A 27787-nucleotide genomic window follows, 5' to 3' on the forward strand; every position below is an offset into this window, starting at 1 on the left:
CCCTGTTCGTGAGGTCCTCAACTACCTCGAGCTAGCCCCGACGGAGCTTCACCCTAATGCGTGGCGACTCTTGGTGTCAAGCTACGTCATCTTCTGGATGTCCCTTAGTGGAACTGCTGAGGAGTATCACGACTTAACGGCTCGAGAGTTCCTATCGGTGTATCATATCATCTGCCAGCCAAGGAGCATATGTAGTTTCTAGGCTCGGACTTCTGGCAGGAAGATCGCTACGCTTGAATAGCGCCATTCGAGCATTAAGGAGTGGTCTCATAAGTATTTCTTTGTGGCCGGCTTAGGTTGGGAATACCCCGAGGGGGAGGCAGCCCACAAGGTATATCCTGTCCAGGTGGTCTGGGGGTTTCTCCCTTCCTCACAGAGTCTGGGCCTTATGGTGAACCGGAAGGAGGAAGCCCGGCTAGAAGTAGTGATGGCTTGGGTGAGGGCCCATCCTGAAGAGTCTCACGCTGACCTAGCCCTCTACGATGAGAATATTCGGGACTACTTGTCCATGCCCGATCATTCATATGTGGTCGGTAGGAACTTCTTGGGTGAGATTCCCTCACCCTGGGGGCGAAAGCGCGCTCCAAGCTCCTTTGGTTGCCAAGAGAAGCAGTCAAATGTGCATCACGATCACCCTCGGGGGAATTTAGATAGCGAGGGGGGTTCATTAGGTGTTCCTCCTCATCTTGAGGTCACGCTGGGGAGTCAGAGAGCCGTGCTGAGGTGCCCCGGGGCCAAGAAGCTCGCAGACAAGGACAATAGGAGTCCTTGCACCTGGAGATCCCGATACCTTCGACTTGGGGTAGCACAATGTCATTCCCGAGTGGTGAGCGCTATGCCTTCGGCCTTCTTCTTCGGCAGGCCCTTGACCCGCTCTTGCTGGTTCTTTCATTGACCCATTGTTCTCTTCCGAGGAAAGGGAGACGAGTGTGACCTTTAGGGGTCTTTCTTCAGTTCCTTCGTGTATCCTCCCCCTTCGTGGGCCTAGTACGTTTGAGCTGTTCGTGTCTTTTGAAGACACTCTAAGAGAGGAGACCGCCCGCAAGGCTCTACAGACGACCTCGTAGACCAGGAGGCCGGGAAGAAGTCTCTCCCCTATGGGTTCCCCCAATAGCCTCCGGGACCGCAAGCCAAGAAATAGAAAGGGGAGGAGAAGAAGAAGGAGGAGAAGGGCATCCCCACTGCTTCTTCCAAGAAGAAGAAGAAGAAGGAGGGGAAGAAAAAGGAAGGGAAGAAGGGGATAGACAGGGAAGCCAGGAGCACACTCCCCCTGAGGCCCTTCCGTCGTGACTGGGAATTGAAAGGAGGTCACTAGGTCCGCCTCTCCCAACATTAGGACTGTTCCCCCCCTCGTCCTCCTTTGTCAAGGCGAGTGGGGCTGGCCACAAGGAAGGTTCCCAGGATTCCCCCTCCGCGACATCGAGGACTCTTAGGTTCCATCATCGGTTGGTCCTAGTCCGGTCGGTGAGATACCTTCCGAACATGGGAAGGAGACTAAAGGAGGGTTACCAAACTTCTCTTGGCAGATGGAGGCCGTCGACCCTTCCTCTTCCATTGGGGTTGGGGGGAGCCAGGCCCCAGCCTTGAACCTAGACAAGGCCTGGGCCTCGGCCACCGAGCGGGTGACTCGGATGCTGTGACCCTCTTCACCTAGGTAAGTTTTCCTCAACACTCTACTTATTTCATTGGGTCTTTTCCACCCCTTGCCTCAGTATTTCTAATCGTTGTTTTTATTGCAGGCCGCAGATCAATTGGCTACAAAGATCGGCGAGGAGTAGGGGGAGCTGAAGGAGGCCAACCGAAAGCTCAGGATGCTGAATCGCTTTGGGTACTATAAGCTAAAGCAGGCAGCCGCCCAAAAGATCAAGCACCTCAAGACTGAGCACAGAGGGCTGGTCAATGAGGTGGAGTATATGAAGGAATAAAACCAACACTTGGAGACGGTTGTCGCGAGGTGTAAGCAAAAGAAGAAGGTTTTGAAAAAGCTGCTGCGACTGGCTAAGGAAAACATCAGTAGGTGGGTGTCTATGGTGGAACGCCTCGATGAGGCTCGTGCCCCAACCACGCTGCACCTGGTTACCCAAAAAGCGAAGCTAGCGTCTTCTCGGAGGGAGCTGTAGGAGTCTTGGCGGGATCAGGCTTTGATCGTCTGGCAGCGTTCGAGGCTGCTGTCTAAGCACTTCTAACCTACCAAGCTGGCCCAACACTAGAGAGAACAGATGTGGCAGGCTAAGGAACACGTTGAAGAGCTCTTATAGAAGGTGACCAAGAAGAATATTGAGCTCATAGACCGCGACATTGAAATCGTTGTTTTGAAGTCTCGCTTGGACAATGTTGCCCAGCATCCTGTGGAGGTCAGATCCCCAGTCTCCAAGGCTAATGCTATCTGAGATGCAGCCTGGTCGTACTGCTATCGAGAGGGCCTTGGACGGATGCACAAACACCTGCTGCAACTCCCCAAGTTGGATCTGCAAACTCTGTCCTTGACTTCTCTCCCCACGATGTCCCAGGCGCAGGCTTTGATCAAGAACTTTGGGAAGCCTAGATATTCCCCGTACCCCCGAGGTGCTCCTCCACCTCCTCCTCCCCAGTGACGGGCTAGGGCCTTTTTGTCTTCGTAGGGTGGTTTTGTAAAAAAAAATTTATTTATGTATTTGTAAAGATTGTACGTTGTTTATAAATGAAATGAAAGTGTGTTTCTTATGACTGCTCATGTTTTACTTATTGCTCTTTGCCTTTTCGTTAAATTTTGAGGCTTGATCCTGGGAGCCTTGGGACTCGAATTCATTTTCAAACGAGGGTCAGCAAGCCGAAGGACTTGGCCTGACCTTGTTGAGAGTCTAGGGACTCGACTTTGTTGAACAGGGGGTCGACGAGTCCAAAGACTCAACCTTACCCCACAACGGGTCTAGGGACTCAACTTCGTGGCGAGTCTAGGGACTCGGCTTTTTTGAATAAAGGGTCAAAAAGTCTAGAAACTTGGCCTTACCCCGCATCGAGTCTAAGGACTCAACTTCATAGCAAGTCTAAGGACTCGACTTTGTTGAACGGGGGGGTCAACGAGTCTAGAGACTTGGCTTTACCCCGCAATGAGTCTAGGGACTCGAATTTGTGGCAAGTCTAGGGACTCGACTTTGTGGCAAGTCTAATGACTCGACTTTGTTGAACGGGGGGTCGGCCAGTATAGAGACTTGGCCTTACCCCGTAACGAGTCTAAGGACTCGACTTCCTAGCAAGTCTAGGGACTCGGCTTTGTTGAATGGGGGGACAGCAAGTCTAGAGACTGGGCCATACCTCACAACGAATCTAGGGACTCAGCTTTGTGGGGAGTCTAGGGCCTCGGTTTTGTTGAACGGGGGCTCGGCAAGTCTAGAGACTTGGCCTTACCCTGTAGTGAGTTTAAGGACTCGTCTTCGTGGTGAGTCTAGGGACTCAACATTGTTGAGCGGGGGGTCGACGATTCTAGAGACTTGGCATTACCCCGCAGGAAGTCTAGGGACTCGACTTCATGGAGAGTTTAGGCACTGCTTTATCTCGAGTCTAGGGGCTCAACTTTGTTGAACGGGGGGTCGACGAGTCTAGAGACTTGGCCTTACCCCGCAGCGAGTCTAGGGACTTGGCTTCGTGGCGAGTTTGGGGACTCGATTTCGTGGCGAGTGAACAGGGGGTCAACAAGTCTAAAGACTTGGCCTTACCCCACAGCGAGTCTAAGGACTCGACTTCGTGGCGAGTCTAAGGACTTGGCTTTGTTAGTTCAAAGCTTTATACAACAAGGAATTTGAGGCAAACATTCGGGCATTCTCATTCATCAAATAAGTTTACAACTTTCATACAATGCATTTTTCCATGTCCCTATATGTAGTATTTCTTCAAATGCTCGACATTCCAAGAGTGGGGGAGCTCGAGTCCTTGCCTGTTCTTAACGCGACAGGAGCCGGATCGGTTGTTTGTAGTCACTACATACAGGACTTGTCATCACGATCCCAGCTTCCCTTCTTCCTGGGTGGTTATTCCGGTTTGTCTCAGCACCAAGTCACCTACTTTGTAGGAGCACGGTTTGACCCGCTTGTTGAAGTATTGTTCCACCTTTCGCTTGTTGTTTGCCATTCGAATTGCCACCTCTTCCCTTCTCTCTTCCAGATGATCCAACCCCTCGGCTAACCTCTCGTTGTTGGTGTCAGGATCAAAATGTTGAATGCGGAACGTGGGCGTTCCAACTTCCACAGGGATTACTACTTCGCTTCCATAAGTGAGGGCGAAGGGTGTCTCCCCAGTGGTGTTCCGGACAGTCGTTCGGTAAGCCTAGAGCACACTCGGGAGTTATTCGGCCAATCATTCTTTGTGTGCCCCGAGCTTCTTCTTGAGGGTGGAGATGAGGGTTTTATTGGTTGCCTCGGTGATAACTGTACGAAGGGCACTCTAAATACCCTATTATTGGACTAAAATACTAAAATGTAAATAGAAATCATAAGAATTAACGTGTATTCTTGAATTGACTTTCTATTTACTTTGGTATACTCCTAAACAGATTTTTATATTTAATTTCAGGGTTTATAAAAGAGCAAGTCAAACTCCAATCAATTCCAAAGGACTTTCAAGTGGGCAAGACATTAGAATAACTTAAGAACTTTATACGAGTGCAGGACTCTTCAAATAAAGAGAATTATGGGGTTTGAGAGTAATTTGGATCAAAAGAAAAAGAAACAAATCACAATAGAAACTGCAAGAAGTTAGAGTCCAAAACGCGCTAGGAGACAGCCTGGACTTACCTTAGTGTTTTGATCATAAAGTTCCACTCACACATTCGATTGAAGCGATTCTTGATGCTTTGGAAAGCTATCTTAAAGGGTTACAAATTAATCTCGAATAAGGATTTCTAGATTCAAAATCCTAAAGCACATACATGATTGCCAAGCTGAGTCCTAAAATTTAGGCGATTTTTTACACGGGAATCATGAAGACATTAGAGTTTCTTTCCTACCATATATAAGCATATCATTAACACGAAATTGAAAAGTTTTTGAAGGGAGGAGGAAAAGTTCTAGAGAAAAGAAAAATACCAATTTTATTTTTTATTTCTTCCATAAAAAACTAAATCTTAGGTAAAGCCTAGAGTGGAAATTGATTGGTGAAAATATTTTGACTATATTTCAATTCATAGATTAACCTTTATCGTTTAAGATTCTAGGATTGAATTCTCTATTTGTTTTGGATATTATAAGTTTGAGACAATTATATTAAATCTTACTATGGTTTAATTTTGTTGAGCTATATGATTATAAATATACGACTAAATTAAATAGGCTTTTCATGCCATTATGTGACATTTTGCTACATTATTGTTTGTGAACATAGTGTCGTCTTTAGATATGATATTCATTTTTATATATGAAAATTGTGGTTTGTAAAGGAAGAATAGATTCTAGACTTAAATTTGAGAAAGTAGATGAATATAATGTTATATCTTCTAATTAGGAATTTAGTGCTATAGTTCTTAATTGTGTATATAATTTGAATTGAAAAAGTCAGAATATTGGATCCGGTTGATGCCCAAAGCTTTACTTGCCTTCTTATTCGAGCCCTAAACTCATTTTAAATATGTGTTTTAGGTAGAATTTTCATATTCTGTCATATTATAATTTGATCTTTTCTTTTAAACTTGCGCGTCTTGTTGTGTTTCTTCCGACTCCCTGTAGATCGACACCCTGAACTATACTATAACATTGCGTACTAGTTTGGGTATAATCAAATTTTGGTGTCATTGCCGAGGAGTATGGTTCAAGAATTGTTACAAGGCATAACTTACTTCAGCAGTATGTAAAAGCAGTAACTTCGTTCCCTCTTGTAGTTTGCTACATTTTTTTCATTTTTTTCGTAGTATATGTAGTTTTTTTTTTTATTATTTTTTACCTTGCATTCATAGATATAGAGACACCTTGGGTAGATTTGTTTGTAGGCCTGTGCTAGAGTCAGAATCAAATTTTTTAAACATTTATTTAACAATCCATCTAGTCCCGAAAAAATGAGTAAACATGAAAATCAACCTACTAAAACTCTTCAGGATTACCTCAACCTACACGAACAGTCACAGCATCATGCATCATGTTTTCAACCAACACTCGTTAACTTGATTTTAAAACTGTTATGATACAGTTACTTTCCATCTTTCATGATTTAAAGAATGAAAATTCCTGTTTGCATATTAAGAAGTTTGAGGAAGTAGTTGTGACTTTCCATAATCATAATGCTACAGATGATGTTGCGAGACTTAAGTTCTTTCCTTTTTCTTTGAAGGATAGAACAAACAGTTAGTTGTACTCATTAAGACCATGATCAATAAAATCATGGAATGAGATGACACATGTCTTCTTCTACAAATATTTTTTCCAACATAAGACCAATGCTTTGAAGAGGCAGATCTCCACCTTTGCACAAAATGATAGTGAGACTCTGTATCAAGCTTGGGAGAGGTTTAAAGAGTTGTTGAGTATGTGTCCTCACCATAGGTATGAGAACTAGCGCTTAGTTATTTTTATAAGGGACTTACACCTAGTGAGTTCCAATTTATAGATATGATTTGTAATAGTGAATTTTTGCAGAAAAATCTAGATGAGGCTATAGAATATCTCAATGAACTTGTTGAAAAAACTCACACTTAGACCAGACCTAGTGCTATTGAGAGTGCAAACATATCATAGCCTACTGGAAATCCAAATAGTGGTGGAATTTACCATCTGAGGGAAGAGGATAACCTAAAAGCTAAAATTGAGTTGCTTACTAGGGAGTTAGAGGTGTTAAAAACTAAGGATTTAAAACCAACACACATGGCTAATCGTGTAGAATCTTTTGAACCGTATTTTGTGTGTGGTGGGATAGATCATCTAGCTCAAGAGTGCCCCACATTTGCTGAAATGAAGGAAGTGTATGAGGAACAATGTAATGCTTTAGGTATGTACAAGAAGTCTTTCACACCTTTCTTCAATACCTAAAATCCAGGCTGGCGTAATCACCCCAATTTTAGCTAGAAATCTGAAACTCAGCAACCTGCACAGCCACCTAGAGCTTACCCTGCACCGTATCATGCATCTTCTTCTTCTAGGAACTCCTTAGAATATACTTTACATGATTTTATTGAGACACAGGATAAAACTAATCAAAAATTTTAGTCTTTGATTACGCAGGTTGTTGAAGAAAACAAGGAGATAAAGACCCATGTATCCAAGTTGATGAGTTCCTTGAGTGTGAATGAGCATGGCAAGTTCCCTTCTCAAGCTCAATCCACACCCCAAGGTCAACATATGGCTTAAGGAAATTTGAAGGAGGTCAATGCCATTGTGACAGGAAGTGGTAAGTCTTTACACATCCCAACAACTGATAAGCCAGAGGATATAGAATAGGAACAAAATAATGATAGTGCCGACTTGCCCAAGGAAGCCGAGGTAATCAAGAGCCCAGTTAAGATACCATTTCCTCAAGTTTTAAAATCTGGTATGCAAATTTTGGATTCTAGCAATGAAATCTTGGAGAACCTCAGGCAGGTAAAGATCAATCTCCATCTGTTGCATGTTATTAAACAAGTTCCAACTTATGCAAAAGTTCTCAAAGATTTGTGTACAATTAAGAGGAAACACCATGTTAAGAAGACAACATTCCTAACAGAGCAAGTTAGTGTTGTAATTGAGCAGCGAATTCCTCCTAAGTATAAGGATCCTAGTTGTCCAACCATCGCATGTAATATTGGGAATCATGAGTTTGGGCAAGCCTGGCTAGATTTAAGAGCTAGTGTAAATTTGATGCCTTATTCCATTTATTTGTAGCTTGGTTTGGGTGAAATTAAGCTCACTTCTATTGTACTCCAATTGGCTGACCGTTCAATTAAGAAACTGAGAGGGATAGTTGAAAATGCTTTGATCCAAGTTGATAAGTTTTATTATCCTGTTGATTTCTTAATCCTTGATATTAGTCTTGTTGTTGACTCTAATTCTAAAATCTTCTTAATTTTAGATAAACATTTCCTTCCTACTGCTAATACTCTTATTGATTGCATGAATGGTCTAATGAAGCTCTCTTTTGGGAATATAACTCTCAAGGTGAATATTTTTTCATAATGGAAAACATTCAATAGAGGATGACGAGTGCTACCAAACAAACATAACTGACGCACTCATAGACAATGGAGTTCACACAACTAATGATTCTGATCCCCTTGGATATTTTCTTGTTAATTATGAGTTTGGTACTATTAGTGATTCATCTGATGTTGTTGATATTTGTGTCATTTTTTATAAAACTCATGATTATGGAACACAAGTTTGGCAACTGAAATTTGAGAAGTTGCCTAATAAAAGTGAAAAAAAAAATTCCTTCAAGCATGGAGAGTCCCAAATTGGAATTGAAGCCACTGCCCTTAGGTTTAAAGCATGTATTTCTCTGCCTAGGTGACACTTCTCTTGTTAGTATTTCTTCGAAATTGAATGCATGTAACCTTAGAAAGTTTTAGTTAATCGAGTTAGAGGAGTTGAGAAGTTTATGAGAACTCTAAAATCTATAAGGCTAAAATGAAAGCGTTTCATGATAAAATATTATTAGGAAGATGTTTAAGTCTAATAACCGACTATACTTAAATGATTCTAGACTTCACAAACACCTAGGAAAACTTCGATCTAGGTGGACCGGCTCCTTTTTAGTGAAGCATGTTTTTAAATACGGGATGGAAGAAATAGAGGACCTTAGGGATGGTCAGGTCTTTAAAGTAAATGGTCAATACCTTAAAATCCTTATTGGAAGACAAGTGTCTGAAGTGGAAGACATTCCACTTGCAGGCCCAACCTATCAACTATGACCACACCATGCAGATATGTTTTTTTTTATTCGTTTTCTTTTCTTTTCTTTTGTTTTCTTTTCATTTCATTCATTTTTTTTTTTTTTTTTTTTTTTTTGTTATTGTTTTCTTTGTTTTCTGTTTGCAGGATAGTATCATTTTCTCATTTCAGTTTGCCATCTATTATGTTTATCGGGCTACCCACATCACACATCAAGTGTATTCTACCCTCTTCAATTACTATTCATTTAGTTGTGATTCTTAAATATTGAGGACAATGTTTCTTTTAAGCTAGGGGTGGTGCAAATTATGCATTCACAAATGCTTGTTGGAACTCTGTGACACATTTACATGTGTTAGAGTTTTTTTAATTAGCATCACACATATATCCTTTCACATGTGTACTCATTCTCATACATAGTTATCTTAGTGAATTCAACAAACCTCATCTTGATCATTATACTGAGGTATTCATAGAATTTCTAATGCACTCATCCCAAGCTTTGTGGTAAGATGGTGGTTTGACACATGTATTTAGAGAACTCTTTTGCTTAAGTCTTTATGTGTGAGTTTTGAAGAGGATTGAGAGCTAACAAATGCTGAAAATTGGAAACTTCTTCTAAGAACATCATTGTATGGTCTGTGGTATGATGGTGGATATACTTGGGATATGATGAAGGTCAATTTAAGATTAACATTTGAGTCGTTCAAGCCAACCCTTTGAATTATAGACATCTAGTAGCCAACTTTAAGCCAAGAAACACATATATCCCTTTTTTTTTTTTCTTTATATACCTACATTATCCATACCTACCTCTCCACATTGTAGTATAACCTATGCACTGATTTTTTTTTTCTACCCTTTTTACTTCTAATTGTCTACTAGATATGGAATTCTTTTTTTTTTTTTTTTTGCAAGGAATAAAAAATGCAAAAAAAACAAAAAACAGAGAGAGAAAAGGGAAGAACACGAGTTACAAGGTGTTCAAGTGAATGAGCTTCAAAAGTAGAAATATCAAGACTGGATAGAAATAGCAAAATACTAGAGTGACATATAATTGTTCACCAAATTATAAAAAAAAAAAGAAAAAAAAAGCATTATTCAATGATTTAAAAGGCTGAAGAGTACATCAAGTGAGGAATGTGGTTTATTGAGATGTTTAATAAGATTTCTTAGTTATGTGCTTAGAAGTTTTTGAATCATTTTCTTTCATTCCTCACATTACAACATTTTGTTTTAACCGTTCTAATCCCAAGTAAGCATGTTGAAAGAATGATTAAATATTCTCATTTGTTAGTGTTCCTATCATAATATCAATGTTTGCTTGTTGCTTGTTCGTAATTATCTAAATCTCCATGTGATTGTGTGTACACCACTTCTCAACTCCATAGAGAGAGCCCAAAGACAAAACACTATTATACCCGTAAGTTATGGAGTTGAGCCTTTTGCTTGAGATGTTCTTGATGTTGCATGTGTCAAGGTTAGTGGTACGACGGTTATAGCTCGAAGAACACATACACACTCTGTAAACTACTATAGGTGGATTGATCTTGATGGAGTTATTGAATTCTTTAGATTGTTTTTATATGTGAATCTGAAAAATGTGAATTAATGGGTTATTTTAGTGATTTTCTTTAATCTCTTTCATCTTTTTTGCATAAAAATTGCTAGGGATTAATAATAAGAAAGTTAAGGGGTGTGATAAATGTACAAAGGGCACTCTAAATACTCAATTATTGGACTAAAATGCTAAAATGTGAATAGAAATCATAAGAATTGTTCTGTATTCTTAAAATCTGTTTCTGTTTACTTTCTAAAACTCTTAAACAGATTTTTATGTTTTATTTTAGGGTTTATAAAAGAGCAAGTCAAAACCTATTCAAATTCAAAGGACTTTCAAGGAGGCAAGACGATAGAACAACCTAAGAACTTTCAAAGAGTGTAGGACTCTTCAAATAAGGATAATGATGGGGTTTGAGAGTAATTCGGATCAAGAGAAAAAGAAACAAATCACAGAAGGAAACTGGAAGAAGTCAGAGTCCAAAACACACTAGGAGACAGCCTGGACATACCTTAGTGTTTTTATCATAACGTTCCACTCACACATTTGTGCCTAAAGTTTTAGTTGCCTTGTTATCCTAAATTAGCCCCTCTGCTTTGACCCACTTCGTATAGTAATCAACCACCACGACCACGAATTTGGCCCCTCCTCTGGCCATTGGGAATGGGCCAATCAGATCCAGGCCCCACTTGGCAAAAGGCCATGGGGCCGTGACCGATGTTAGCTCTTCTGGTGGGACATGCGGCATCGACTCGTGCTCTTGACACTTCAAACATTTCTTAGAAAAGTCCTCTACATTCTTGAGGGAACGGGGCCAGTAGTACACAGCTCGAGTTACTCTTGCGACCAGTGCCTTTCCTCCCAAATGGCTACCCCAGATTCTTTCATGGATCTTCGCTAGCGTGTACTGTGCCTCATCCGGCGAGAGGCATTTAAGGAGTGGCTCGGAGAACCCTCTCTTGTACAGGACCCCATCCAACCAGGTAAACTGAGCTGCCTTGTTCCTAACCTTTCGCACTTCTTCTAAGTTGCTTGGTAGCTGACCTTCCTGTAGGAACTTCCTAATGTCTGCGACCCATTTTGGGGATGATGGTGAGGTGACGAACACCTCGCTCATGATGGATGGGGCGTCGACCGTTCTGACTATGCTGCGATATGGGAGAGGGAGTTCTTCCTGCCCTAACGCTGCTTTTGCCAACCTATCTACCTTCTGACTTTCTTCTCTCGGGATTTGCTGCATGTGGAAATAGCAGAAGCGGTCGAGCTCATTGCAAACAAGTTGAAGATACTTTTTCAATCTTTATCCTTTGTGGCAAATTGTCCCAATACCTGGCTGACGACCACTTGGGAGTCGACCCTCACTTCTACTTCCTCGGCTGCTAGCAACCAGGTGATCAACATCCCGACCAAGAGCGCTTCATACTCAACTTCATTGTTGTTTACTTTGAAGGCAAGTTTAATCTCACAGTTATGCTCCTCCCCCCATTCAGTCACTATATGCACCCCTACACCCCTGCTAGCTTGGCAAGACGAGCCATCTACGTGGACCTGCCAAGGCTTTCCTTGGGGTGTTAATGCCCACCTTTTGATTGTTGTGCGGGGCAAATACTCCATGTCAAACTCGTTAAGCAAAATCACCCACTTGGGAAGTCGTCTCGAGGTGTCTGGCTTCTACGTGACTTTCTTGAAGGGGAGATCAGTGAGCACCTTCATCGAGTGGGCCTGGAAGTATCACCTTAATCTTCTTGCAGCGACGACCAAGGCGAACACCAACATTTCATTCCACGGGTACATAGCTTCGGCTCCACGAAAGGCCCGGCTAGTGTAGTAGACAGGCCACTGTCCTTTGTCTGTCTCCCTAATCAGAACTGCTGACACAACGTGCGGGGACACGGCTAGATACACAATCAAGTCCTCACCTAGTTTTATTTGGCTTAGCAACAGGGGATGGCTCAAGTACTTCTTCAAGTTGGCGAAGGTTTCTTCGCAAGCTGCATCCCACTCTTGGGCCTTCCTTAGAACTTTAAAGAATGTGAGACACTAGTTAGTTGATTAGGCGATGAAGCAATTTAGGGCTGCCACCCGAACTTCATGGAGGTTACAGGGGGAGGACATCCCCGCTACTACTTCCACCTTTTCGGGGTTCATCTCAATCCCTCTCTCGGAGACCATGAACCCCAGGAAATTCCCCAACTCCACCCCGAACGCACACTTTGAAGGGTTGAGCTTCATCTTATACCACTGAAGGACGAAGAAGGCTTTTCCAGGATCTGTTAGATGTTGTCGTGGCTCCTTGCTCTTTACTAGCAGGTCGTCCATGTATACTTCCATATTCTGGCCGATCTGCTACTTGAACATACGGTTGACCTGGTAAGTGGCCCAACATTCTTGAGGCCGAACGGCATAGCTTTGTAGCAGTAGAGCCCTTGGTCCGTAACAAATATGGTCTTCTCTTCATCGTCCAAGCTCATCCTAATCTGGTAGTACCCCAAATAGGCATCCATGAAGCTAAGGAGGGGATGTCCTACCGTTGAATCCACAATTAGGTCGATGCGTGGCAACGGGAAGCTATCCTTCGGACAAGCTTTATTCAGGTCGGTCAAATCAACTCACATCCGCCATTTTCTGTTGGCGTTCTTCACCAGGACCAAGTTGGAGAGCCATTATGGATAGTGAACTTCTCAGATGAACCCCGCTACTCGGAGACGATCCACCTCCTCGGCTATTGTCACATACTTTTTGGCACTAAAGCTTCATCGCTTCTGCTTGACTTTCTGAGCCTTTGGGTCGACGCTAAGCCGGTGCTCAATGATGGAGTTGTCTATCCTAGGCATCTCCTCGTGGCTCCAAGCAAACACGTCTTGATGTGTGATGAGAAGACGTTTCAACTCCTCTCTCAACTCCTGGTCTAGCTTAGTCCTGACACGGACCATGCGCTTCGGCCTCTGTTGGTCGACTGACACCAGCTTAAAGGGCTCGTTGGGTTCAACCTGCCAATGGGCTTGCTCATCGTGGACTTCTTCATCCCATTCGATCAGGGCCGGTGGGGAATTCGGCTTAGTTGTCTTTTTGGCTCTTTCAAAAGCCACGACTACTTTGACCTCGTGCCTCAACTCTCGAGTGTAGCACTCCCAAGCTAGGACCTACTCACCACGAACTTCGCCCACCCCCAAGTTGGTGGAAAATTTCATCTTGAGGTGGTAGGTGCATGTCATCGCCCTCAAGTTATTCAGGGTGGGACGTCCCAGTATCGCGTTGTACAAGGATGGGGCTTTGATGACCCAAAAATCGATCATTGTCGCAATAGTCCTTGGCACCTTACCTGTCAGGACGGATAGGGTGATGGCCCCCATTGGTTGAGCAATGTTGCCTATAAAACCCTTGAGCAGCATAGGGGCCGGGCGTAGCCGGTCTGGGCTAATCCCCATTCTGACGAAGGCCTCCCAGAATAAGATGTCTGCCGAGCTAACGTTGTCGATCAGGATTCTTCAAGTCATAAAGTTCGCAACCTGCATTGTCACTACCAATGTGTCCTCATGGGGGTGGAGGATGCCATCTTTGTCCTTCTCACCAAAGGTTATCGTGGTGCTCCCCAAGTGTCGTGGTGCCCTGACAAAAGCTCTCACGGTGGTGAACACCTCCTTATATTGTGCCCTCCGGGCGTGTGCTCTCCGGGCCAACGAAGTGACTCCCCCTCCTGCATATCCTCCAGTGATCGTGTAGATTTCTTTGATTGCTCGATCTTTAGTCGGGGAGCTCCTCTGATCTTCTATTCTCACTCCCTGCCTTCCCAGGCTTGCACCTCATCGGGGGCCCAAACACTCCCCTCTCCCACGCCGGTCTTCAGGGTCCTCTGACTGCTCTTCCTCCCTTTTTCTTTTCAAGGCATAACAATCTCTATTGCTATGTCGGTTGGTCATGTGGTACTCGCAGTATTGGTGGTTCTCTCTGCCTCAGGTCGGCTCTCTTCACGGGCTTAGTTATCTATCTCTTTCTACTACCAAACTCATGTGAGCGTGGGGTAACCCACGTGGCCGGGTCGGTGGTTGTGACCTCCACTAGCCGCCTTCCGATTTGCTTGCTCCATCTCGGATCGTCATGGAGTCGTTAGGGCCTCGAGGGTGTCTTCAGCATTGATGAATCCATCCTCCCGGTCCATAAACTTCCTTAACGTGGTGGGGGTCTTTCGTGCTACTTCAGCCATAAACGGATTCCTAAGCAGATTCCCCCCAGAATGGCTACTAATGTGATCTTATTGTCTTGGTCGTCGATGGTCATGCTTTCCTAATTGAACCGGGAGATATATGACTTCAGGCTTTCTCCGTCTCGCTACTTAGCTGTAAGGAGGTAAGCAACCAGGCATCTCCTCTTCCGGCTTGCCATGAACTGCATCATGAAGAGGCAAGCTAGCTCGTCAATGCTATCTACAGTCCCCAACAAGAGAGACCCGAACCAGGCCTAGGCGTCTCCTTTCAGTGTCAGTGGCTCGGCAGGAGATCTCTCCTAGGAAGCCGTGCAAGGGCATGTGGGCCTTGAATGTCTCCAAGTGCAACAATGGTCCTTGGACCCATCGTACACTTCCATCTAGGGAACCTTGAACTTGGGCCGAAGGGGTACCGCCATAACTCTCGCGCTGTATGGGAGGTCGGTGCTACGAGTAGCTAGTCTATGGTGGATGGCGTGCCCATCACTTAGCCAATTCTGCATATTTTAAGCCAAGTTCTCGAAGTTCGAGGTGTGGCTTGCACCTTTTCTCCTCTGCTCTGGTGTTCGCAAGGACTCGTCACGAATCCACATGTTTTCACCGCTCGGTTCTCCTCTTCCTACCAACTCCTCGTTGGTCCACCAGAGTGCCGCATTCTCCTGCAGAGCGTCCCAGTTTCCTCCGTCAACTTCCTTATCATCTCCTCCATTCCAGCGAGTCTTGCCTCCATTGCTTCAGTCTGGTTCTCCTCCCTCCGTGTAGTTTTGGGCTGTGTTGCTACAAGCATGCGAAGTACAAGCATTTATGGAAAGAATCTCATAGACAGCGCCACTGTTGATGTTGTGTTTCGCAGCCCGAGTAGTACCACAACATCCAAACCCGCTGGACCTGCAGCTAAGAGGAAGAATAGGCTATGGTGATGTTCGGGGTCACTCCAATTCCAAAGTCAGTGGAGAATAGTTGGATGATGAGGAAAGCTAAGTGAGTAGAAAAATAGAATAGTTCAGAAAGCCTTCCCGTGGGAGGGATGGCTGTCATTTATACATTGCTTGGACCCAGCCGCCTGCACCCTGCAACAGTTGTTCGCTCCGTACCCTATTGCAGGGCTTGGCAACCATTGAGGCCCCAGGTGATCACTACCTCATGGTGGGTTCCTTGGATAGGCTGAGCTTGGTGCCAAAGCCTTTCCGGATGGGTATGTGGAAGCGAACAATTTGTTCAGAAGAAGTTGGTGTAGAATTCCAGGTTCCATAATGGAAGCGAACAATTTGTTCATAAGAATCTGGTGAAACATATTGTTTCAGAATACCACCATAACTGATGTCAGAGGCATCTGTTTGGACAATTTTAAAAGAATCTGAAGTAGGGATACCAAGGCACGGAAGAGTTTTGACATGTGCTTTAATTTTCCTTACTAGATCAGTATAAACTTCTGTCCAAGGACGAGGATTGGAAAGGAGTCGTTTGAATAAAGGACGACACTGTTTCCTCATATCCTTGTAGAAGTCAGCAACATAATTGAGAGATCCTAAAAACCTCTGCAATTGTTTTTTGTCCATGATGACATCAGGAAATTTGTCAGCAAATTCAATGGCTCGTTAGATGGGCCTGAGAGGACGTAGAGAGTCCTTTCAGTTTTAAAACAGGTTTAGGAGGTTGAACCGTTCGTACTGAATCTTCAAGGAATTGGTTAAGATTTGGGTTATTCCTTGGATTGTTCCGGACGGAATCAAAACTAGATCTAGAGCCAGTAAAAGAATTTCTTCTTTTGCTTGAGGCTTCAGGTCTATTAAAAGAAATTTTAACAGTTCCATTTAAATATTGTTGGATGATGTCAACATCGGCATCCGGAACAATATTTCTAGGAGGTGGTGGTATTTCTTGTTCCAAAGTCCATTCAGTGGGAAGGGTTATGTCTTCCCAATAAATTCTTTTTGGAACTTTGATATCAACATCTGGAGAAGTACTCTGGATCAGTAGAGTATTTTTTCCAGAAGGTTTTACAATAGCTTTTGGATCTAAATTCGTTTTTAAAAGACGATAATAAATCCGAAAAATCAAAGCAAGTGGTTTGCTTCCTTCAAGCATTTGATAGCCAGAAGTTAAAATATTCAGAGTTAAACATTTTAAAATTTGATTGCCTGTTAAAGATAAAGTCAAATTTGGAAAACAATCAAAATGAATCGGTCCTTCTGAAAGGGAGGATTGAATCATTCCGAGAATGCTATCCTCAAATTTGAGGAATCTGTCATCTCGTAAACAGAAAAGAACAGAAGCGTTGATGCCTAACCTTGTTAAAGGCTTAGCAGCAACTTGAACAGAACCTATATGAATGTATTTATATCCCATGTTTTTGTATTCCTTAATATCCTTTTCTTTGAAAAGAAAACATTTTTCTTGGGATTTAGAAATACTATAAGTTTGTTCAACTGTTCGAACATTCAAAGATTTTGAAAAAGTATTTTTAAACCAAGTGGTATTGTAAATTGAGTTTGGATCAATCTCTGGGATCTTCCATGATCTCAGAGCAGGCGATAACTCCTCACCAAAAGAACAATCTTCTTCATTAACAATATCAGGAGGCAAAGCGGACCTGGAACTAATTGAAGAATTATTTCTCCACATTCTAAAGTATTTGTTCCTAATCTACAAGGTGGATTTCATCTCAGTCACCTGGGAACTTACCATTTGGGAGGTTACTCCAACTGTACCACTAACTGCCCTAACGTCACTCAGGCTTGCACGGGTCTTACCTGGATACCTTTGAGCTACTCCGACCTGATCCTGAACCTAGGGAAAGTAGAAAGTCTCGCACCAAGTAGAAGACCAACAAATAGAGTAAAATGCAAGAGGAAATAATTAACAACAATTAGATACCAGAATGGCTCTGATACCAAAACAGCGGGTTAATCCCGTGGCTAGAGTTCTCACGTCCCTGACGGGGATTAAGGAACAGTTGGTACAAGGCTAGATCCTCTGTTGGCATGTGCTCTAAAGGCAGTGCTGATGGCAGCCCATGTGGAGTGACGGCGCCTTAAACGTGGTATGCCTGCCCACGTAAGCCGTGTCTAGTTTTGGTATCACAGCCATTATGGTATCTAGTTGCTGTTAATTATTTCCTCTTGCATTTTACTCTATTTGTTGTTCATCTACTTGATGCGAGACTTTCTACTTTCCCTAGGTTCAGGATCAGGTCGGAGTAGCTCAAAGGTATCCAGGTAAGACCCGTGCAAGCCTGAGTGGCGTTTAGGGCAGTTAGTGGTACAGTTGGGGTAACCTCCCAAATGGTAAGTTCCCAGGTGACTGAGATGAAATCTACCTTGTAGATTAGGAACAAATACTTTAGAATGCGGAGAAGTAATTCTTCAATTAGTTCCAGGTCGGCTTTACCTCCTGATATTGTTAATGAAGAATATTGTTCTTTTGGTAAGGAGTTATCTCCTGCTCTGAGATCATGGAAGATCCCAGAGATTGATCCAAACTCAATTTACAAAACCACTTGGTTTAAAAATACTTTTTCAAAATCTTTGAATGTTCGAACAGTTGAACAAACTTATAGTATTTCTAACTCAAGGATTCTCTGGTGTTTTAAAACATTGGTGGGACAAACATCTAACCAATGAAACCAAGGAAACCATTCAGAACGCAGTTAGGCGTAATGAAGAAGGGTTACCAATTTTTTATGAAACTATTGGGATGGCACATCCTGATGATGTTAATACCTTGATTTATGCCATTTTAAAACATTTTATTGGAACACCATCCAACATAACTAGTCGTGTCAGCGACCAGTTAAATAATCTACGATGTCACCAGATCTCAGATTATAGATGGTACCAAGACGTTTTTATTTCTCAAGTAATGCTTCGGGATGACATTCAAAAGCCTTACTGGAAAGAGAAATTTATTGATGGATTATCTCGATTGTTTGCTTATAATGTAAAGCAAGAACTTACTGATACCTCTGGGATCTTGAATTACGAAAATTACACCTATGGTGATATTTTCAGTGTAATTAAGAAACTTGGTATTAGTATGTGCAATGATCAAAGAATGCTTCGTGAACAGATGAGAAATAGTAAGAAAGCCAAATATGAAATGGGAACTTTTTGTGAACAATTTGGCCTTCCTAGTATTGCTCCATCTAAAAGAAAACATAAAATTTCTAAACCTCATGGTGGTTTTAAGAGAAAACCCCGTGATGAATTTTACAAAAAAACTTATAAAAAACCTTATATCAAACCGTTTTCCAAGAAAAAAAATTTCAAAAAATCCTCTCATGGAAAATGTTTTAATTGCGGCAAGACCAGACATTTTACAGATAAATGTCCCAAGAAAGCAAAAAAATTGAAAAAGAAGCTTAATCAGTTGGACATTGGTAACCATAATAAATAAGAACTATTTCGACTTATAGAAATAGCCTCGTCTTCATCATCGGATACCCTTGAGTTCAGTTCTAGTGATTCAGAATATCACTCTGAAACTGAAACTCCTGGCCCTTCTGATCCAAAGTTGAGTTGCAACTGTAACTCTACTTGTTGTAAGCCTTCTAGTAAGACAATTAATGTCTTAACAAAGGCAGAAGAACAAGAAAACCTCTTGCTAACCCTGATTTCCCAAATAACAAATCCTGAGCTTAAAGAAGAATACCTTCTTAAGCTAAAGAAGACAATGGTTCGTCAAGAACCAGAAACTTCTAAACAAAGGATTAATTTTCAAGAAACCTTGGAGAGATTCCAAAAGAAAAAACCCAAGGATATTTCTACCTCTGATTTGCAACATGAAATAAATTCTGTTAAAAAAGATATTGTTGAACTCAGATCTGAAATTAACAACCTCAAATCTGAGAATGAAGTTTTAAAACAGGAATTTTTATTATTCAAAATTGATAAACAACTTGATCAAGACATTCCTTCGGATAATGAGCAAACAGATGAGGCTGGTTCTATTCAGCACGAGAATAACCAAATTTATTTGATTAGACACACTATTCCTCCAAAATGGTTTTCAGGAGTCACTATTGTTTTTTCTCATGATTTTCAATTTTCTGTTGTTGCTATGATTGATTCCGGATCAGACCTGAATTGTATTCAGGAAGGACTCATCCCTAGCAAATATTTTGAAAAATCTACAGAAAGATTATTCTCGGCAAATGGATCAAAGATGACCATTAATTATGAGCTCAATAATGCTCATGTTTGTCAAGATAATGTTTGTTTTCGAATTCCCTCTATTTTAGTCAAAAACATGTCTGACAAAGTAATTTTGGGAATCCCTTTCATTTCCTCTTTATATCCTTTCATGACTGAAGAAGACGGTATCACCACCGACCCTTTCGGTCAAAAGGTAAAATTTCACTTTCCTTCTCGCTCTGAAATTGATTCGGATAAGAGTATGAAATCTTTACTTTTGGCAAAAGAAAAACATTTGAACTTCCTCCAACAGGAAATCAAATACAAAAATATTTCTAAACAATTATCCTCTTCCCTACTGATTTCAAAAATTGATTATTTTAACAAACGTTTGATAACAGATGTTTGTTCTGATTTACCCAATACTTTCTGGTATAGGAAGAAACACATAGTTTCTCTCCCATACATTAAAGGTTTTGATGAAAGAGATATTCCAACAAAAGCTACTTCTGTTCAAATGAACAGACAGACTTTGGAATATTGTTAAATCGAAATTACAGATCTTCTTAATAAAGGCATAATCAGGAATAGCAAATCCCCTTGGTCTTGTTCTGCCTTTTATGTCCAGAAAAATGCTGAACTAGAAAGTGGAACTCCTCATCTAGTCATTAATTACAAACCCTTGAATAAAGTCATAGAGTGGATTAGGTACCCTATTCCCAACAAGAATGACTTAATTCATAGGTTAAGTGATGCAGTAGTTTTTTCAAAATTTGACTTTAAGTCTAGGTTTTGGCAAATCCAAATAGCCGAGTCAGATAGGTATAAGACTGCTTTTGTCACCCCTTTTGGTCACTTTGAGTGGAATGTGATGCCCTTTGGTCTCAAAAATGCTCCTAGTGAATTTCAAATTATCATGAACGATATTTTCAATTCGTTCTCTGCTTTCACCATTGTCTACATAGATAATGTTCTTGTTTTCTCCAAATCTATTGATGAACACTGGAAACATTTATGTTCGTTTCTTGACATCATTAGATATAATGGTCTTGTTGTTTCAACAACAAAAATCAAATTATTCCAAACCAAGATCAGATTCATTGGTTATGATATTTCTAAAGGTAAAATCAGGCCCATCCAACGAGCTATTGAATTTGCTGACAAATTTCTTGATGTCATCATGGACAAAAAACAATTGCAGAGGTTTTTAGGATCTCTCAATTATGTTGCTGACTTCTACAAGGATATGAGGAAACAATGTCGTCCTTTATTCAAACGACCCCTTTCCAATCCTCCTCCTTGGACAGAAGTTCATACTGATCTAGTAAGGAAAATCAAAGCACATGTCAAAACTCTTCCGTGCCTTGGTATCCCTACTTCAGATTCTTTTAAAATTGTCCAAGCATATGCCTCTGACATCGGTTATGGTGGTACTCTGAAACAATGTGTTTCACCAGGTTCTTCTAAACAAATTGTTCGCTTCCATTATGGAACCTGGAATTCTGCACAAGGAAAATATAGTACTACTAAAAAAGAAATTTTAGCTATAGTACTATGCATATCCAAATTTCAATCTGATTTACTTAATAAAAAAGTTTTTGGTCCGAATTGATTGCATGAGTGCTAAATTTGTTTTAGAAAAAGATGTTAAAAGCATTGCATCAAAACATATTTTTGCACGCTGGCAAGTTATTTTAAGTGTTTTCGACTTTGATATTGAATATATCAAATGATCCCAAAATCCTATCCCTGACTTTCTTACCTGTGAATTCTTGCAGAAATCTCCAAGATGAGCAAGAAAAAAGGAAAAGAAAAACAGACTGCTCCCCCTCCACCCATTCCTGATAAGAAAACTATCAAGAATGAAAATGTTTCAACCCCTGCTTCAAACAGTTTGCAAATTGCTAACAGGTTTACCCCTCTTGGTAAAATAATTCAACCACCTACTTTTGCTTCAACACTTGTTAGTAATTTTGACCCCTATGCTAAGGCAATTGCGTCAAAAACTACTTATACTTCTGCTACCCAGTATTTCCTTCCAAAAGGAAAAACTGTGTACATGAAAAAAGCATACCCCACTCACTTATTTTATATTGAACCGAATAGATCTGCCCAAACAGATTTATTCAAAATTGCTTCATCTTACTTTCCCCCAGGATTTCATTGGATTCCTGAAGATTCCACCAAGAATCTCCAGTATTACTCCACTATTTTAATCCATACTGATTCAATTATCATAAAGCCAATTTATGATAAAACCAACAGTAACAAATTAATCTACCACAGTGCCTATATCCTCCATGTCATCAACAAAGAAGAATGGGGAACAAACCCATCCTCTCCTAAAAGACTGGACAAAACAGACACTACTTTCACTTATCATGACTATATTACTACCTGGAACAGATTCATGTTTTTCCAGGTACCAGATATGAGTCATTCATGGTTCCTCAATTTCGATAAAAAATTTAAAGGAAATCTCCCTTACTGGTTCCTCAGATGGTGGGACCAATTTGGACCTATTCCTAAAACTTTTCCTGATGAGCTCCTCCGAGCTTTCAAATGTTATTACAATGTTGCAACCACCAAACTTGATACGCATATGCAAAAATTTCCTTACATTCTCTATTTCTGTCAAAAGTACAAAGTACCCTGGATAATGAAATGAAATTATGAAAGACATGCTGATATCATGGTTTGGTATTGCTGCACAAAATGGTGGGATAGGTTTTCCTATACCCAACAAATAATTGAATATGTGATTAGAGATTTTCCTCAGACTGCTCCAGATTTGCAAGACAAAAAGGAATTCCCAGAGATTACATATGGTTCTCTTGTTTCGACTAGATATCCACAAATCCAGGCTCCTACTTCACTAACTACTTCCCATAGAGGAAAAGCTACCAGCAGTTCCTTAAAAAAGAAGTCCCCTAAGAATGCTCTTGAAGGACTTTCAAAAAGGGATTTTGTTCAGTTGTTAAAGAAATCTCTAGAAAATGATTCTGAATAAGAAAATAATTTAGAAGCATCCTCAGAAACCTCCACTAATTATCCTTACAAGTATTTTGGCCATGATTCTCCAGATACTCCAAGATTATCTGAAGATTGACCATATTTTTGTTGAAGACTGACCGTCCAACAGACTGATCGAGCTCTTCACACAAAAAAAAAAAATTCACAGGGAAAGGCTGACCGTCCCAGACTGATCGAGCCCTTCTTTTAATAATTTAACATTTTGTATCAAAAGCAGATCCAGCAAAGACACAATAATGATTTCCGACACAATGATGATTTCCATGCTGCCACTACATGCCAAAAGCAGTCATTCAGACAGCTAAAGACATAAAGTTGACAGCTAATTTATGCCCGTGCTCAAACAAGTGTTTACTGTTCACTCACGGACTTGCTTTCATTATTTTACTTTAATCATTGTAAACAGGAACTCTTTATGCTATAAAATGAGAACCTTGCTTTAGAATTAGGCAGAGCTCGCTCGCCTCATTCTTTCTTTTCTTCTTACTCACTCTCTCCTTCTTCCACCTTATTTGCTCTCACCCTACTCTTGTAAGTGCAAATCTGCACTACCTACTTTGTAATTTTACTAAGTTCTATGTTAATGTTATTTTGTTCATATACTCTATTTTGCTTTGCATTCATGCATATAGTCGGTTTAACCGCCAACAATTAATTGTGCATACTCTTATTTGATTATCTGTTTCCCTTCATAACTTTTTTTAAAGGGCTATTTCTAGCGATTTTTATTTGCCGCTGATACACAATTTAGTTGCTGCAAATTCATCTACTCTGGCGATTTTACCATTCGTTGCAAAAAAAAATGCATATACAGTAAAAATATCCATTTCCGGCGGCAATAACTCGCCTCTAAAAGTAAAAAAAAAAAAAATCGCCGGAAATAAATGAACAGTAATTTCATAGTCAATCTTCCAAATACATTGCGTTGCATTTCAGCGGCCATACAAAAATCGCTGCAAATAGGGGTTAATTGCGGTGATTTTTTTGCGACAATCATAAAATCGCTAGAAAAGACCTATTTTCTTGTAGTGACATTAATGAAGTGCACAAATGAGTACACAAAATTGACTGTACATAAAAAATTTTATTATTAATTATACGCTGCAAGCCCAATAATGAAATTATGTTCCCATTTTTTTTATCTTTCTTGGTCCCTAACTCATTTGCATCATTGCATGCCAAGCTGATTACTTCCTGTAAACATCAGACCTTGATGAACAAAAGCTGCTTAATTCCAGTCTTCTGCCGCTGGAGAATTAATACTGCTGCGCGAAAAAATTCATACAATTCGGCTCACCCGCAGGAATTTAGGATAGAAAAAGTTCCAATTGTAATAAGGAGTTAAGACATTGGGTCCTTCGTACATGAAAACGTAACCAGTCCTCTGCATCCGTTGGGTCTTCCCTTCTAACCAAACTACAAAAGTCGCTCAATTTAGTATAGGATTCATACTACAAGAAATCGATGCACTAAGTGTTAATTTGTATGACCTTTGTTGCAGAACTCCTTGTAAATTTTAAAAAAATAATAATAAAATTGAAAAACAAAAACTTATATTTGCAAAGGCCGGCTTTCACTAATTATTAGTAAAGATAAGAGAAAAGGATTGTTTCTGTTCTCTTTTTTTTTTTTTTTTTTTGTCTTCTAATTTGTCTGGATATGAAGGTTGTACTTGTTCATTTATTTCCAACTGTTGAGAGCCTATGGTTTGTCAGAGTTGTGCAGATGGAAACTTTTATTGCAGTACGTACGCACATTTACTTCACTTTCCCACCAATGCACCGACAGGCTACATAATTGGTCACGCACATTGTTCGTTCGTTTAATCTCCTCCTCTTGCTCATTTATGATCTCTCGTACTTATGACCTCTGCAACCCTGATCTCTCTCTCTCTCTCTGACATAAGATGGTGCATTCAAAGAAGTTTAGAGGAGTCAGGCAACGCCAGTGGGGCTCCTGGGTGTCAGAAATTCGCCATCCTTTACTGTAAGTTCACCCATTCCCATTACCAACGACCCTCATATAATTTATGTATATATTCACCATGTATATATGCGCGCGTCATAATTCTAAATTCTCGTTCTGATCTCTCTCCCACATCTTGTTTTTCTTTCTTGTCTAGGAAGAGAATGGTATGGCTGGGCACATTGGAGACAGCTGAGGCTGCGGCAAGGGCATACGACCAAGCAGCCATATTGATGAATGGCCAAAATGCCAAGACCAACTTTCCTACGGCAAATGGCCGCCATGAAGACACAAAGGCTTGCGGTGACTCTCCCTTGTCTCCCAAAGCTCTTTCGGAGCTGCTTAGCACCAAGCTTCGCAAGTGTTGAAAAGACCAATATCCTTCCCTCACATGCCTAAGGCTTGATGCTGATAACTCTCACATTGGAGTGTGGCAAAAGCGCGCAGGGGCACGTTCAGCCTCAAATTGGGTGATGAGAATTGAGCTCGGGAAGAAGCAGACACAAACTGATCTGGAGGATGGCTTATCATCAGGATCACCGAGGGTCGAGATTCATGATGCTGGAAATGGAATGGATGAGGAGGATATACAAGATACGGAAACTTATTTTATTGATACGAGAGTGTCCTCTATATATAAGGGCTGTACATGATATGCAGTTACAAGTTTAAATATACGATAATATAAAAAATATTCAAATGCTGTAACAAGAGGCTCCTATACTATCGGGTAGCAGATTTACAGGGGATAGACGCAAGTCAGTTTTACACCTATACGATTTCCTTTAGTCAAGTAAATCAGTTGGTTACACCTATACGATTTCCTTTATACACCCCCTCAAGATAGGCGTGCCATCAAATAAGCCAATCTTGGTGCATAAGTTTTGAAATTTTTGTCGTGACAAAGGCTTAGTTAGAAGGTCTGCGAGTTGATCATGGGTGCTGACATGGGAGACTTGTAGCATTCCTTTTGAGACTAGAGAACGAAATGGAGATCAATAGCAATATGCTTCATCCTTGAATGCATTACGGGATTAAGACTTAATTGAGTAGCACCAATGTTGTCGCAGAATAAATTTGGAGGCTTAGAAATCGGAATACCAAGCTCATAGAACAGTGAACGAACCCAAATTAGTTCTGAGGTGGCTGAAGCAAGAGCCCGGTACTCTGCTTCAGTGGACGAATGGGCTACCGCACGCTGCTTTCGTGTGCTCCAGGATATTGGGCATGCACCCAGAAAAATTAGATAGGCAGAGGTGGAGGATCTGGTATCCTTATCACCTACCCAATCCGCATAAGAGAACCCTTGAAGAGTTAGATTTCCAGTGCGCTTGAGAAGAATACCGTGATTAAGAGTGCCCTTCAAATATCGCAGAACTCGTTTGGCAGCAGTCCAATGAAGCTGAGACGATTTATGCATGAACTGAGCCAGCTTGTTGACTGGGAAGGCGATGTCAGGTCGAGTAAACGATAGATATTGGAGAGCTCCTATAACTCGACGATACTCAGTTGGATCAGTAGAAGAAGATCCATCATGAAGCTGAAGTACATCCTTGGTGGCAAGTGGAGTCATCACTGCCTTGGCACCGTCCATCTTTGTGCGAGTGAGAAGATCCCGAATATATTTTTGTTGGGATAGGAACAGCCCTTGTTTTACTGATATGACTTCGACACCAAGAAAGTAATTTAAGGATCCAAGATCCTTTAGAGAAAACCGACGACCAAGTTGTTCAACCACTTTATAAATAACGGTAGAGTCACTACCTGTGAGTAAGAGGTCATCCACATATATAAGAAAAAATAGTGTGACTCCATCAAAATTATAAATGAATAAAGAGAAATCCGACTTGGACTGTTGAAAACCCAATTGAAGAAGGCAAGTGCTCAGTTCTTGATACCAAGCACGAGGTGCTTGTTTTAATCCATATAAGGACTTCTTTAACCTGCAAACGTTAGAAGGCAGATTAGGATCAACAAAACCCGGAGGTTGAATCATAAAAACATCCTCCTGAAGTCGGCCATGTAAAAAAGCATTATTAACGTCCAGTTGGCGAATGGGCCAATTTTTCTGAACAGCAATGGAGAGGACAGCTCGGATAGTCACTGGTTTTACAACCGGGCTAAACGTCTCATTATAATCAAAACCATGCCGCTGATGAAATCCTTTTGCCACCAACCTCGCTTTATAGCGAGAGATACTACCATCAGGATTTCGTTTTATTCGAAAAACCCATTTGCTGCCCACGGGTTTGATGGTTGAGTTGGGTGGAACAAGCTCCCAAGTGCCATGTTTAACCAAAGCCGTGAACTCCTCTGACATAGCATGTCGCCACTTGGGATCCTTCAAGGCCTGAGATACACATGTTGGTTCTACAGGTTGAGGAAGAGGGTGTTTTGTAGCTAGATAAAGCTGCTTGGGTTTATGAATATTATTCATAGATCTGGTGATCATGGTATGAGTACGAATGGGCTGGGTTGGAGCTGCAGATGTTTCGGGTGGAGATATTTCTGATGAACTGGGTTGTGTAGGTGTTTCGGGTTGGGATATTTCTGATGGACAGGATTGTGCATGTGTGTCGAGTTGAGTAATTTCTGCTGGATGATGTTGTGCAGGTGAGGTGGTTGGCTGAGCAAACAGATTTGGGGCTGGAGGAGTTCTGTTCGTCACGGTCTCATGTGAGGAAGGTGTCAGTCCAGTGGAAGGCACCGTTGGTATTGCAAGATGTTGTATGTTAGCACCTGAAATTGACAGTGAGGACATAGTGACCTGGGCAGAGGAAGAGAAAGGAAATAGACACTCATCAAAAACAACATGCCGAGACAAGTAGATGCGGGAAGTATCAAGGGCCATACACTTATAGGCATTTTGAGAATTTGAGTAACCTAAGAAGAGACAAGGCACTGATTTTGGTTGTAGCTTATTGGTGGTATAAGGTTTTAACCATGGATAACATTGACAACCGAAAATTCGCAATTTCTTGTAATTAGGTAGACGACCAAATAAGCACTCAAAGGGACTTTTATTTTTTAAAACAGTCGTCGGCATACGATTTATTAAATAAACCGCGGC

The 27787-nt window shown here is 41.3% G+C and overlaps 1 protein-coding gene and 1 non-coding gene across 2 annotated transcripts; one reads left to right on the plus strand and one right to left on the minus strand.

Annotated features, from left to right (window-relative positions):
• Positions 1 to 6401: 6401 nt before the first annotated feature.
• LOC118349161 lies at positions 6402 to 6509 on the minus strand. The gene has a single exon (XR_004802151.1). It is a non-coding gene; the product is annotated as a small nucleolar RNA R71 (small nucleolar RNA).
• Positions 6510 to 24633: 18124 nt separating this feature from the next.
• LOC109011535 (ethylene-responsive transcription factor SHINE 2-like) lies at positions 24634 to 25318 on the plus strand. Its single transcript, XM_035692584.1, has 2 exons — positions 24634 to 24738; positions 24875 to 25318. The coding sequence occupies exons 1-2, from the start codon at positions 24659 to 24661 to the stop codon at positions 25083 to 25085; spliced, it is 291 nt and encodes a 96-aa protein (XP_035548477.1). The 5' UTR covers positions 24634 to 24658; the 3' UTR covers positions 25086 to 25318.
• The last annotated feature ends 2469 nt before the right edge of the window (positions 25319 to 27787 follow it).

Source organism: Juglans regia, chromosome 7 (assembly GCF_001411555.2).
Source record: "Juglans regia cultivar Chandler chromosome 7, Walnut 2.0, whole genome shotgun sequence".
NCBI lineage: Eukaryota > Viridiplantae > Streptophyta > Magnoliopsida > Fagales > Juglandaceae > Juglans > Juglans regia.